Source organism: Rattus norvegicus, chromosome 9 (assembly GCF_036323735.1).
Source record: "Rattus norvegicus strain BN/NHsdMcwi chromosome 9, GRCr8, whole genome shotgun sequence".
NCBI lineage: Eukaryota > Metazoa > Chordata > Mammalia > Rodentia > Muridae > Rattus > Rattus norvegicus.
In genome coordinates this window covers 63,364,760-63,376,119 of record NC_086027.1, presented here as the reverse complement: position 1 = coordinate 63,376,119, position 11,360 = coordinate 63,364,760, and the positions used below count along the sequence as shown (strand labels likewise).

At 39.6% G+C, this 11,360-nt stretch overlaps 2 protein-coding genes across 31 annotated transcripts in view; one reads left to right on the top strand and one right to left on the bottom strand.

Moving 5' to 3' along the window:
• The window catches only part of Gtf3c3 (general transcription factor IIIC subunit 3), a 61,616-nt gene extending 61,356 nt beyond the window's left edge, over nucleotides 1-260 (top strand). The window contains exon 18 of the mRNA XM_063267350.1: nucleotides 5-260. Within this exon, the coding sequence (XP_063123420.1) occupies nucleotides 5-61 (57 nt within the window). The 3' untranslated portion in view covers nucleotides 62-260. The remainder of the gene's footprint in view (nucleotides 1-4) is intronic.
• The window catches only part of Ccdc150 (coiled-coil domain containing 150), a 115,683-nt gene that overhangs the window by 27,525 nt on the left and 76,798 nt on the right, over nucleotides 1-11,360 (bottom strand). For 29 of the 30 annotated variants that reach the window (XR_010054598.1, XR_010054599.1, XR_010054600.1 and 26 more), the window contains 3 exons: nucleotides 4,453-4,581; nucleotides 1,642-1,811; nucleotides 587-680 (listed from right to left, as the gene is read on the bottom strand). Coding sequence is in view for 16 of the 30 variants with exons in the window: in XM_039083603.2 (XP_038939531.1) it covers nucleotides 587-680; nucleotides 1,642-1,811; nucleotides 4,453-4,581 (393 nt within the window). In the remaining 14 variants the exon portion in view is untranslated. Of the gene's footprint in view, nucleotides 1-586; nucleotides 681-1,641; nucleotides 1,812-4,452; nucleotides 4,582-11,360 lie in introns of those variants that run through there. The other variant, XR_010054605.1, reaches the window with a different exon arrangement.

The window sequence follows — 11,360 nt, the reverse complement described above, 5'->3', positions numbered from 1 at the left end:
CTAGGAGATTAAAAACTGGCAACTATTCCTTGTTTACTTTTCCCAAACCAGGCTGATTTAAGGGCCAACGAGAAGTCTCAGTAGAAGAAGTCTCCTGCCACCCATTTTGCTGCCTTCAGTTCAGTCATTTGGATTCATTAGGAGAAAATGGAGTCTCACAATTTGCCATGTAACTTCCACACACATGTGCTCCACACAGAGTACATGAGTACTCTAGCCTCCAAATAAACAAACATTTAAAGGCGTATTCATGCTTTCTATAAATATGTATGTGTGGATATATACTTAGTGGGCACACATGCATACACATGTCTTCTCACTAACAGGGTCGCCAGCTACCTCTGAGATTAGACATTATTTTCTAAAAACATTTAACTCCTGAAATAACCTGTGCATTTATAAATGAGGAGAATATAGATAACACAAGACAAAAAAATCAGTCAAAATTATGCAATTACCAATTTTCTATATGTCACTGTCCAGAATTACTAATGAAAAGGGACCTTCTGTGTTTCATTTTTCTGAAACCTACGGTCACAACAGAACTGAACAGATGGGTGTTGGCAGCTCCACACCAGGCTTCTACCTCATTGCTGTGCTGGGCCTCCACAATCAGCATCCTGGCCTGCCACTGGTCCACCTCCGCTTCAAGCTTCTGTACTCGCTGCTGATTTAGAGACCTAACAATGGAAGGAAAGCACAAGAGGTGACTGTAAAGGAGGGCACAGGAATGATGGCACCATGTGTAAGGTCCAGGACGCCTTGGTTTTCGGAGCTCAGACTGCATTATCAGCAGTTATACATGCTCAAAATATCAGAGAGCATATAATATAACTTCATCTTCAGGGCAAGAAAGGAAGGCTCCTAAGGAATTAAACCATTGTCTCGCATGTGACTCAATCACACTTACTCATTAGGCTATGAATCCATGTTTTTGACCGGTTTCTGGCATGGCCATTTAGTGTACTGATTTACCAGCTTGGTAAGGTTTGGCCTGCAGCTAAGATTTTTGCTTCTAAATATAACAGCTACTCTGAGATGTACTGTGACAAGCAAACAATATTTTATATTTTATTATCTTGCATTTTAAAAAATTAATGTACTAGAGAACACATTTATAATACACAAAATAAAGATAAATACAGTGGGAAAAATACAATTCCCTTGTCACCTCATACACAGAAGCAGTATGAACTGGAACATACATAATGTATCCCAGAGGCACGATCAGCCTCGGGCCATTTTTTTCTTAGCACAAAAGAAATATTAAATGTAATTTTTCTTTATTTTTAAATTGTTTGACATTTTATGTAATTTTGAAATATTCAATGAAATCCAGTAATTAAACACAGCTAGAAGTAATTCTCAGACTGATTAACCTAAGAAAGTTATTAACCTTGCAATTAGGCTTGAATGGTGCAGAAAGTAGTAATGGTTAGAAGTCCACATGCTTCAAGGACACAGTTTCCTTCCTGTCACTCTACCAGGGGCAACTTGGACCTTTGCAAAGCTTTCTAACTGCAGGATTAGCCCCTAACCTGCTAGTTCTTCAAACACCACTTTAATAGTTTTTCCAAAGTAAATGATACTCAAAGAGACTTCATGCTCTTCCTCAAAAGGGCTGAAAACATATATCAGTACCTTTCCTTCTTGAGGCCTGCGATCTCTGAATCTCTCCTCCCGAGCTCTATCTGGACTTTCTCCAGGGCACCCTGCATCTTACTGTGGGAAGCCAGCACATTTTCCAGCATGATTGTGACTTTGCAGTTGTCTTCTTTAGCCTCTGCTAATTGTTTCTGAAAGTTACCCACCTAAAGGAAAATGAAACAAGGTAAGAAAAGGGTAAGGTGTGGTTCATTTTTGTTTCTTAAGTTATTGTATCCTGAGGACCCAGCTATACCTCTCCTGGGCATACACCCAAAAGATGCTCCAACATATATCAAAGACACATGCTCCACTATGTTCATCACAGCCTTATTTATAATAGCCAGAAGCTGGGAAGAACCCAGGTGCCTTTCAATAGAGGAATGGATACAGAAATGTGGTACAGCTACACAATGGAGTATTACTCAGCTATCAAAAACAATGACTTTATGAAATTCATAGGCAAATGGATGGAACTAGAAAATATCATCCTGAGGTAACCCAATCACAGAAAAACACACATGGTATGCACTCACTGATAAGTGGATATTAGCCCAAAAGCTCGAATTACCCAAAAATACAGAAGCTCAATACAGAAGCACAGACCACATGAAGCTCAAGAAGAAGAAGGATGACCAAAGTGCAGATGCTTCAGTCCTTCTTAAAAGGGGGAACAAAAATATTCATAGGAGGGGATATGGAGGCAAAGTTTGGAGCAGAGACTGAAGGAACGGCCATTCACAGCCTGCCCCACATGTGGCCCACATATATACAGCCACCAAACTAGATGAGATTGATGAAGCTAAGAAGTGCACACTGACAGGAGCCTGATGTAGATGTCTCCTGAGAGACACAGCCAGAGCATGATAAATATAGAGGTGAATACTAGCAGTAAACCATTGAACTGAGAATGGGACCCCTATTAGAGGAATTAGAGAAAGGATTGAAAGGGCTGAAGGGGCCTTCAACCCCATAAGAACAACAATGCCAACCTTCCATAGCTCCTAGGGACTAAACTAAACCCAAAGACTATACATGGACTGACCCATGGCTTCAAATGCATATGTAGCAGAGGATAGCCTTGTTTTGCACCAATGAAAGGCGAAGCCCTTGGTCCTGCCAAGATTGTACTTCCAGTGTGGGGGAATGTGGGGGGGGGAGGGCAGAAAGGGGGGCTGGATGGGGAGAGGAACACCCTTAAAGAAGAAGGGGAGAGGAAGGGAATAGGGGGCTTATGGGCAGGAAATCGGGAAAGGGAATAACATTTGACATGTAAATAAAAAAATATCTGATAAAAAAAAGTTATTGTGTTTTGAGAAGAAGAAAAGTTCTCCATGGAAATGTGGCAATTTCCTGACTACTGCCACAGCACAGCACACAATTAAGTGAACATAATGGGCCAACAACTTCTGTGGTTCAGAGGTGATCATGGAGAAGTATGCTCAGCTGTCTTCTCATGGGCTCAGAAAAAGAGAGCATGTCTGAAATTATCTAGAATAAAAGGCTGGGGAGAGAAAGAGAAGCTGCTAAAGAATCGTGTCCATAGGTCTCCCTCTGGGAAGACGCAGTAATGCTTACCACTGGCTGTCAAGAAGCTTGAGATGGGCTGGCAAGAGGGTTCAGAGTGTACAGCACAGCCCACTAAGCATGATGACCTGAGTTCCCTCTCTGGGATCCATATGATGGAAGGAGAAAACTGACTCCTGCAAAATTTCCTCTGACCTCCACAATGCATCCACATGCATCCATATACAACAGATTATATGTGTGTATGTATATGTACATGTATGTATATGTATGTATGTGTGTATGTATGTACATATACATATATGTATATATACACATATATACACAGAGAAGTTTGAGGTATGGATAGGGGAAGGGATAAAAACATGGCACACATACATAATTGGATATTATTCAGACATAACAGAATTCTGTTATTTGTAGCAACATGGGTGGAAGTGGCAGACATTAGATTAACTGAAATAACTCAGGCACAGAAAGATATATAATGTATATGCTCAGTTAAGTGTGGAAGCTAAAAACCTGATCTCAACAAAGTAGAAAAGAGTGATTGTTAGAGCCTTGGAAAGGTGGTAGAGGAAGGACCATGGGATGGTTATCCAGTCAGTGGTGCCACTCTAATGGTTTTTCAATGACAATAAGATCACATTTCTGCCAAGAATTAGTTGAATGTTTCACATATAAACAGTATAAGCAGCTAGTCACATACATATCAAATGTTCTCTACATAAAGGATGAATGCTTGAGCTGACAGCTATGCTGAGTATGGTATGGCTGTTGTGTTTATAGATGTATGAAAATGTCATATAATGTACACGATTACGATGTGTTAATGAAAAATCTAAACACAGGAGTATTGTTAAGGTGAAGCCTCACAGCAAGGCCCTATGACACTACTTAGATGCAAAGAGGAGGCTGGGCAGGATGTAAAACCATAATCCCAGCCCCAGGACCAGGGGATGGCCAGGGACTAAGGACAGACACTCTCAGACCAGCCTGGGATACATGGTCATACCGTTTCCAAAAAACCAAGAGAAGTTCAAAGAAACAGGTAAGTAGAGGACCCTCAGAGGTGGTTACACCATCTATCCATCCATCTGACTGGCTTCAACAGAAAACAATACGACCCTCCTGGTAGTCACAGTGTGACATATACAGCTATTTTAACCTTTCACTGATCTCATCTCCTCTTTCCATGAATGGGAAAGGAAGTTAGGGAATGTGGCTTGTCAGATTTCATATGCCCCTGCCAGACACAGACTTTCACAGACGGTGCCTTGCCTTCTTGTTCTCCCTGTCCTCCAATGCCTCCAGGTCCCCTTTCAACTTCTGGCTTTCTTTCAGGGCAGCATCCCGACACTTCACTGCTTCAGCCAGCTCTTCCTCATTTTTCCCAAGAAGAGATTTTATCTTGGAAGGAAAAAAGAAAGAATGCATAACTTTCTAAAGCACAACAAACCAGTGACCGTACTAAAACACAGACATTTATAAGACAAACATGAATAATTAAATATGCTTATCCGCTTGAATAAACAAACCCACTTCCATTACCTGTTTATCCTTTACAAAAAACTACAGATTTTTAACATCCAAATCAGTGAATAACAGAGGTGCCAGGGGCCTGCCCTGGCTGGAATGGGTTGAAGTGGGACACAGCATTGGATGCCAAAAGACTGAGGATCTCTCTCTCGCATTTTAACTCTCTAACTGTTCCGTGCTAAACACTTTACCTTTTCACACTGTTCTGTGCTTCCCTAAATGCTGGGGAACCAACTCTTTACCTCTCTTATTATGTACTTTATAATTCTCTGGGCTTCAGTAAGCACTGGAAAACTCAACACTTTATAAACTTACTTTACAATTCTCTGGCAATTAACATATGCTGTATGGCATGTGGAATTCAGTAGAGGATTTATTGCTAAGGCTCCTTTCTCTCTTGCCTGAAGCCTCACCTTTCAATGGCCAGGTGAGAGGGAGGCTTGGAGCAGTTAACTTTTACTGAACCAGGAAAAGAAAGTCATTCTCACAGAAAGAAAAACTTACTCAAGCAAATATGCATACATATATTTATACACACATTCATATACACACATTCATTCACCTTTTTGTTGGGTCCAACCATCTGTCTCATCAACTTACACACACACACACACACACACACACACACACACACACACACACACACACCTATACTTATAAATACATACATATATATTATATATATATACACACACACACACATACACATGGTGGATGGAGCAAAAGCCCCCATGAACAGGTTTCATTGAGCAAGCGTCAGTGCAGAAAGAACTCATGCATTCTGGATGAAAAGAAAGCTCCAACCTTTATTTCTTTCTTTTTTTTTAAATTGGATATTTTTATTTACATTTCAAATGTAACCCCCTTTCCTGGTTTCTTATCTATAAGCCTCCCATCCTATCCCCCCTCCTCCTTCTTCTCTAAGGGTATTCCCCCTCCCCAATCATCTACCTCGTCCTGCCTTTCCACCCTACCATTCCCCTACATTGGGGGGCCCAGCCTTGGTAGGACCAAGGGCTTCTCCTCCCATTGGTGCTGAACAAGGCCATCCTCTGCTACATATGCAGCTCCAACCTTTATTTCTAAGAGAAAGAAAAAGCTTTTACCTTTTTAGTGACAGAAAAGCCCTGTCCTTGTCAGTAAGAAGAAACTTGCTGTTAGGCAAAAACCTATCTCATGGTAAGAAGCCGCTTGCCTGCTCTCTCTGCTCTCCTTCTGCTATGCCTCTATCCTGCTTCTCTTCTGCTTCTGCTTCTATTGTCATCACTCCTAGTTCTTGTACTTTTTCGGGATACATGATCACATGGTATTCTAAGAATTTTTTTAAGTTCACAATAAGTTCAAACATAAATTCAAATCATAAATTGAATAAGGAGTTAAAACAGAAATGTTTACATGTGTTTCCATTAAGACTAGTTATCTAATTAAACATTCATTTTCTGCCACTAGTTCTACATACAGGTCATTAAGAATTTAAAACAATAATTCTTGTGTCTAAGTTAGCATGGTTTTATCTAGAGGGAAATTATCTGCCTTGTGTTTCATTAGTACTGAAGTTTTGTAAAACTAAGTCCAGATAATATTTTATTTTTTGTCCTTGCACCTACAGTAAATTGTCCATACCCAGTTTTATGGCCTTTAGTTATCAGATAATGGTTTCATAGCCAGCCCAGAAAGAATATTTTCATTGATTATAAATCTGTTTCAAACCTGCTTTCCATCTTAGTGCTATTAGCCCATAACACATGAAGGTTTATAGAACCCTAATTACAGTATTTTATATTATATTATAGAGGGCTCAAAATTACTTGTATAAATTTAGGAATTCTATACAATCATCATTAGGAATTATGAAATCATCAATTTGTCTACATAGAATTGCTACAAAGAGTACATCTTCATTGATCTGCAGAAAATTTGCCCAATAGGTAGACTAATGTCCAGGTGGTATTATTTTTAATACTTAATATTAAATTAATACTTTAATATCTATTTATTAATAAAATAATTAATTGATAATAAAATCATTAATTTAATAACAGGAAAGACATATCAGCTGCAAGAAGCAATTTTCAGATGAGATTTCTGAAAACCTTGCAATTCAGAATTATCTATTGCAGACCATGCAGTACGATGTGTCATCTCCAGGTTACTGGTATGCTTTTAGCCTTTCATAAATGGCTTCTGTCATATGGGCAAACTTAATATGTAACTCAATTCAGTGAAAACACAGACACAAGAGAAGAAGGAATATGGAACTAAAAGCTTACAACCTTTGAAAATACAAACAATTAGAAATAAGAAGCTGCCTCAATGAGTCTGGGCAAAGGAGAAAAGTGAGCACAGCTCTAGTCCAAAGAGATAAAGATGGCAAGAGGAGGGGAATCAGAAGGGAGTGAAGCATGGGGGGTAGGGGGAAAGTGCAGGAAATGGACCACTGACACCTGGGAAGGAGCAAGCAGCAAGGCCTTTAGTTGGCTCCCTGGTGAAGGTAGGGGAGTCAGACGCTTTGTCTAAAAGGCTCGCCAGCAGGGTCAGTTGAAACAAACTGATACCCTAACCACAGGACAAGCCTGCAGCTTATTTGAGACATCTGGTCAGGTAGTTACTGTCTCTACTCTGCTACTCCCTGTCAGAACACATTGCAAGAATGCAGTCATTCAAGAGGAATTCTGAATGCTTGTGAAAAGACTCCAAGAAAACAAGAGAAGGTCTTGTGACCGTAGTTTCTCCAAAAGCACAAAACTGTTCTTGGGATGGACTTTCATACTCCTCCTAGGTGTAGCAGACGGGAGTGAGTTTACTGCAGCTGGTGTTATCCGTGGCCTATCTGGTAAAACATGGGTTTTTTGTTTGTTTGTTTTTGTTTGTTGCCCTGTGTGGCTTATTCTTGCAATTGAACGATTTACTCATGTGATTCTTCTTAATCTCAGAGTATACATTCTTGAATACTCTGAACAAAGCTGGCTATCTCACGAGACTATAGTCCACCTCACATTTAAGCTCCAGGTTAACACCACCAACTAGAGCTGTAAACAATGTCCCAAACCTCAGAGTGCAGTGGCTAGGTGTCATCTAGAGAAGGAGCTATTGTTCAAGACTTTGTTACCCTCAGAGCCTAATAAAATGACTGGTCAGAAGTCAAGGAACCTGGAGAGGAGTTGAAGTACCAGAAGGCTCCTTGGGCAGTTAAGGGTACAGAGAATGGGAGTACTGCCCTTGGTTCCTGGGACCTTAGCCCATCACCTGAGGATAGATGAAGAGTCTCACAGCCTTGAGCTTGAGGTGAACAGATGAATTTGTCTTCTGAAGGCATTTGTCTGAGGTAGGGCTCACTGTTGGTAGCACTGGTTACTTTGTAGACAGGTGGGATGCTGCATTTCAGCCTTGTCCCTCTGGCTAGTGGTTAAAGGCTTGAGAACGCAGAGTGGACCTTGTATACAGGGCTCAGTGCTTTACTTGCTTGCTACAACTGGTAATACAGTCCGGGGTGGCCTTTGAGCACAGCACTAGACACCCAAGAAACTCAGGAGTCTCAGGAGTGCAGGGAAATCTGCTGGACCAAGATTCAAAGCTAATGGTGGTCAGCATAGCCTCTGGTACGCAGGGAGGAAATTCCATCTGACTGCCCTGGTTCATCACTGTCCACATGGTAGGAAGGACAGACTAACTAACCGCCTCTTTCTACTTGGCGGACAACTTTATGGGACTCAGAAAGAAGCTGTTCCTGTACATCACCCTTTTTCTGCTATGTGTGTTCTCTATGCAAAAGAAGTGGTGCTAGTGCAATTAAAATTGTCTTTGTATCATAAGTATTATTGTTGTGTGTTCTTATATGCAATGTGTGATTTATGGCTCTGTGTGCCACGAACACATGTACAGGTTAAGAGGACAACTTTGCTGAGACAATGAGCTCCTTCCACCTTACCCAGGGTTCCAGGGATCAAACTCAGATCATCAGTCAGGCTTGTGCGGCCAGTGCCCTTACTGTTGAGCCATCTTCTTTATCATTTCTACTTTTACCATGAATATTACTTTTGTCACTTCCATGGTTACTGCTATCTTAGCAATTTTTATTGTATTTCTGCATCCTGTTCGGTTTGAAGTTGTGTTACAGTCAATGTTCCTCAGTGGTATGGAGACTGAGAGGAGACTGCTCCCTAAGAGTCACAAGTGAAACAGAAGCAGACATTCCATCCTCAGATATAGAAACTGTAACAGAAATACAAGATCCATGAGAAAAGAGCAAGATCCCTCCAAAGACCATGGCTCATCAACTACCACATCCAAAGAGATTGACATGGTTCAAGTACTAAACCAAAAATCCAAAAGTCTACTTTATAAAAATGATAATGACATCAAAAATAAGCATATGAAAGTAGTGTGGGAATTCATTTACAGCATAGATAAAAAGTTCAGCAAGCCAGCCACATGCTGAGTAATAGAACAAGAAACCTGATATTTGATGAGGAGAAAAGAGAACAGAATGTTAGAAATGAAGCAGAGAAGGAAGCATAAGCAATAGATTTGATCGAGCAGTCAAAAGAATATCAGTGGGCTGGAGACATAGCTCAGTGGTAAGAAAAACTTGTTACATAAACATCAGGACCAGAGAGTTTCAATTCCCATTACCCACTTAAAAGTCAGACACAGCTAGCTAGTTATGCCTGTAACTCCAGCACTGGCAGGCAGAAACAAGCAGATCCTGGCCAAACAGCACAGGTGAAAGGAAGAGCCTCAGGTTCAGAGAGCTTGCCTCACCGGAAGAAAGAAGAGAATAATAGAGGAAGATGCTTGATGCCCTTCTCTGGCTTCTGCATGTGCATACAAGGGCATGCATACATCCCCACACATGTACACATATACATATAAAACATAGATCACATATGAAAAGTAGAACACAACAAACAACAGTGAAGAAAGACTACTAGTGATGGAAGACTGAAACACTGCACTCAGACACCAGCAGGAACAACAAATCAGCATCCTGCAGCCTTCCAGATCAAATGTGAGAACCTAATGCGTTAAAGAAGGAGCTGGGATAAAACTAACGGCAGAGAAAAGCCTATTTAACAACTACAGCTGACTCAATACAGTGTCATGGGTATATCAACTACATGGTAGGGCAGGCCAATGTCCAGGAGTTACTTGGTCAATACAAGATTAACTCTAAGGTTTTTTTGTTGGTTTTTCTTTCATTTAGTTTTGTTCTGATGTTGTCTTACAGATTTTTAATTTTTTATGAGTTTTAGAGAGAAAGAGAGAGAGAGAGAGAGAGAAAGAGAGAGAGAGAGAGAGAGAAAGAATATAAAGTTGAATAGGTTGTGGAAGTAGTTCTGGGAGAAGTTGGAGGAGAGTAAAAATATTATTAAAATATATTGTATGAAATAAAATTTTAATTAAAATGTATTGAGACATTTCTCCAAATTAAAAATAAATGTAATGAGAGCTGAAATATTTCAAATCCTGGAAGGAATGACTATTCAACACAAATAGACATAGCCAGGGAACAACCTTCATCTGACACATTTCAGTTAATATGGCAAAATCACAAAACAAAGCATATTAAAAGTTGTAACACAAATCGCCAGCTTATCTACAAAGGTAAGCACATCAGATAACATCAGACCTCAATAGAAATCCCAAACCCTGCGGGGAAAGCAGGAAAATGATATATTTGAGGCCTTCAAAGTATGTAACTGCCAACCAAGATCACTATATCCAATAAAAGTATATTTTAAAATTGATGGAGGAAATAAAGATATTTCAAGACAAGACCAAAATAAAACATGGCTACCAAGCCAGCAACACCAACAGTATCTGAAGGAATCCTAAACATAAAGGATCTGAAGATCTCAATCATGATAGCAAAGGGAAGAATAAATTCCATAAGAGCAAGAAACAAAGATGAAGTAGAAAGAATCAGTCATGTCAATAAGCCAGCAACACCCTAAGAAGAAGGGAATAAAGGGAGAGCCCACAATAACCAACCAACGAGGAAAACAACCAACAAAATCACAGTAGTCAGTAAGCCTTTCAAAGGAAAACATTAATGTGAGTCATGTTCACTCTACAACTAAAATTTGTGGTCCAGTTGATTGAATAAACATGTGATATGAGTACTCTTTGTTAATAAGAATCATAAACATGTGATATGAGTACTCTTTGTAAATAAGAATCATATCTACCAAGGGACACACACAGAGCAAAAGTAGAACAATGGAAATCAACACAGCAAGAAGTCAAAGCCAAAGTAAACATCTATAGCTATTCATATAGAAAGTAGACTGCAAGTCAAAACAGAAGAAGAAAGGTCATGAGATATCAATACAGGAACTAATTCATCAGGAAGATATAACAATTATATATTATATATACATATATATGAAAATTATATTACATATATATTATATATATATTGAAGCAATCAATTTCATAAACCAAACACTACTGAACATGAAGGGACAGACAGGTCCAGACTTCAATATATAGATCATGTGGCCTGAAAAAAACCGTTAAAGTGAACCAGACATCTAACACACTAAACAGACATATGCAGAATATTCCATTTATCAGAAGTATAATAAACATTCATCTCAGCGGCTGTTACAAGACTTTTACTGGGGAGTTATGTACAAATAACTATTTTT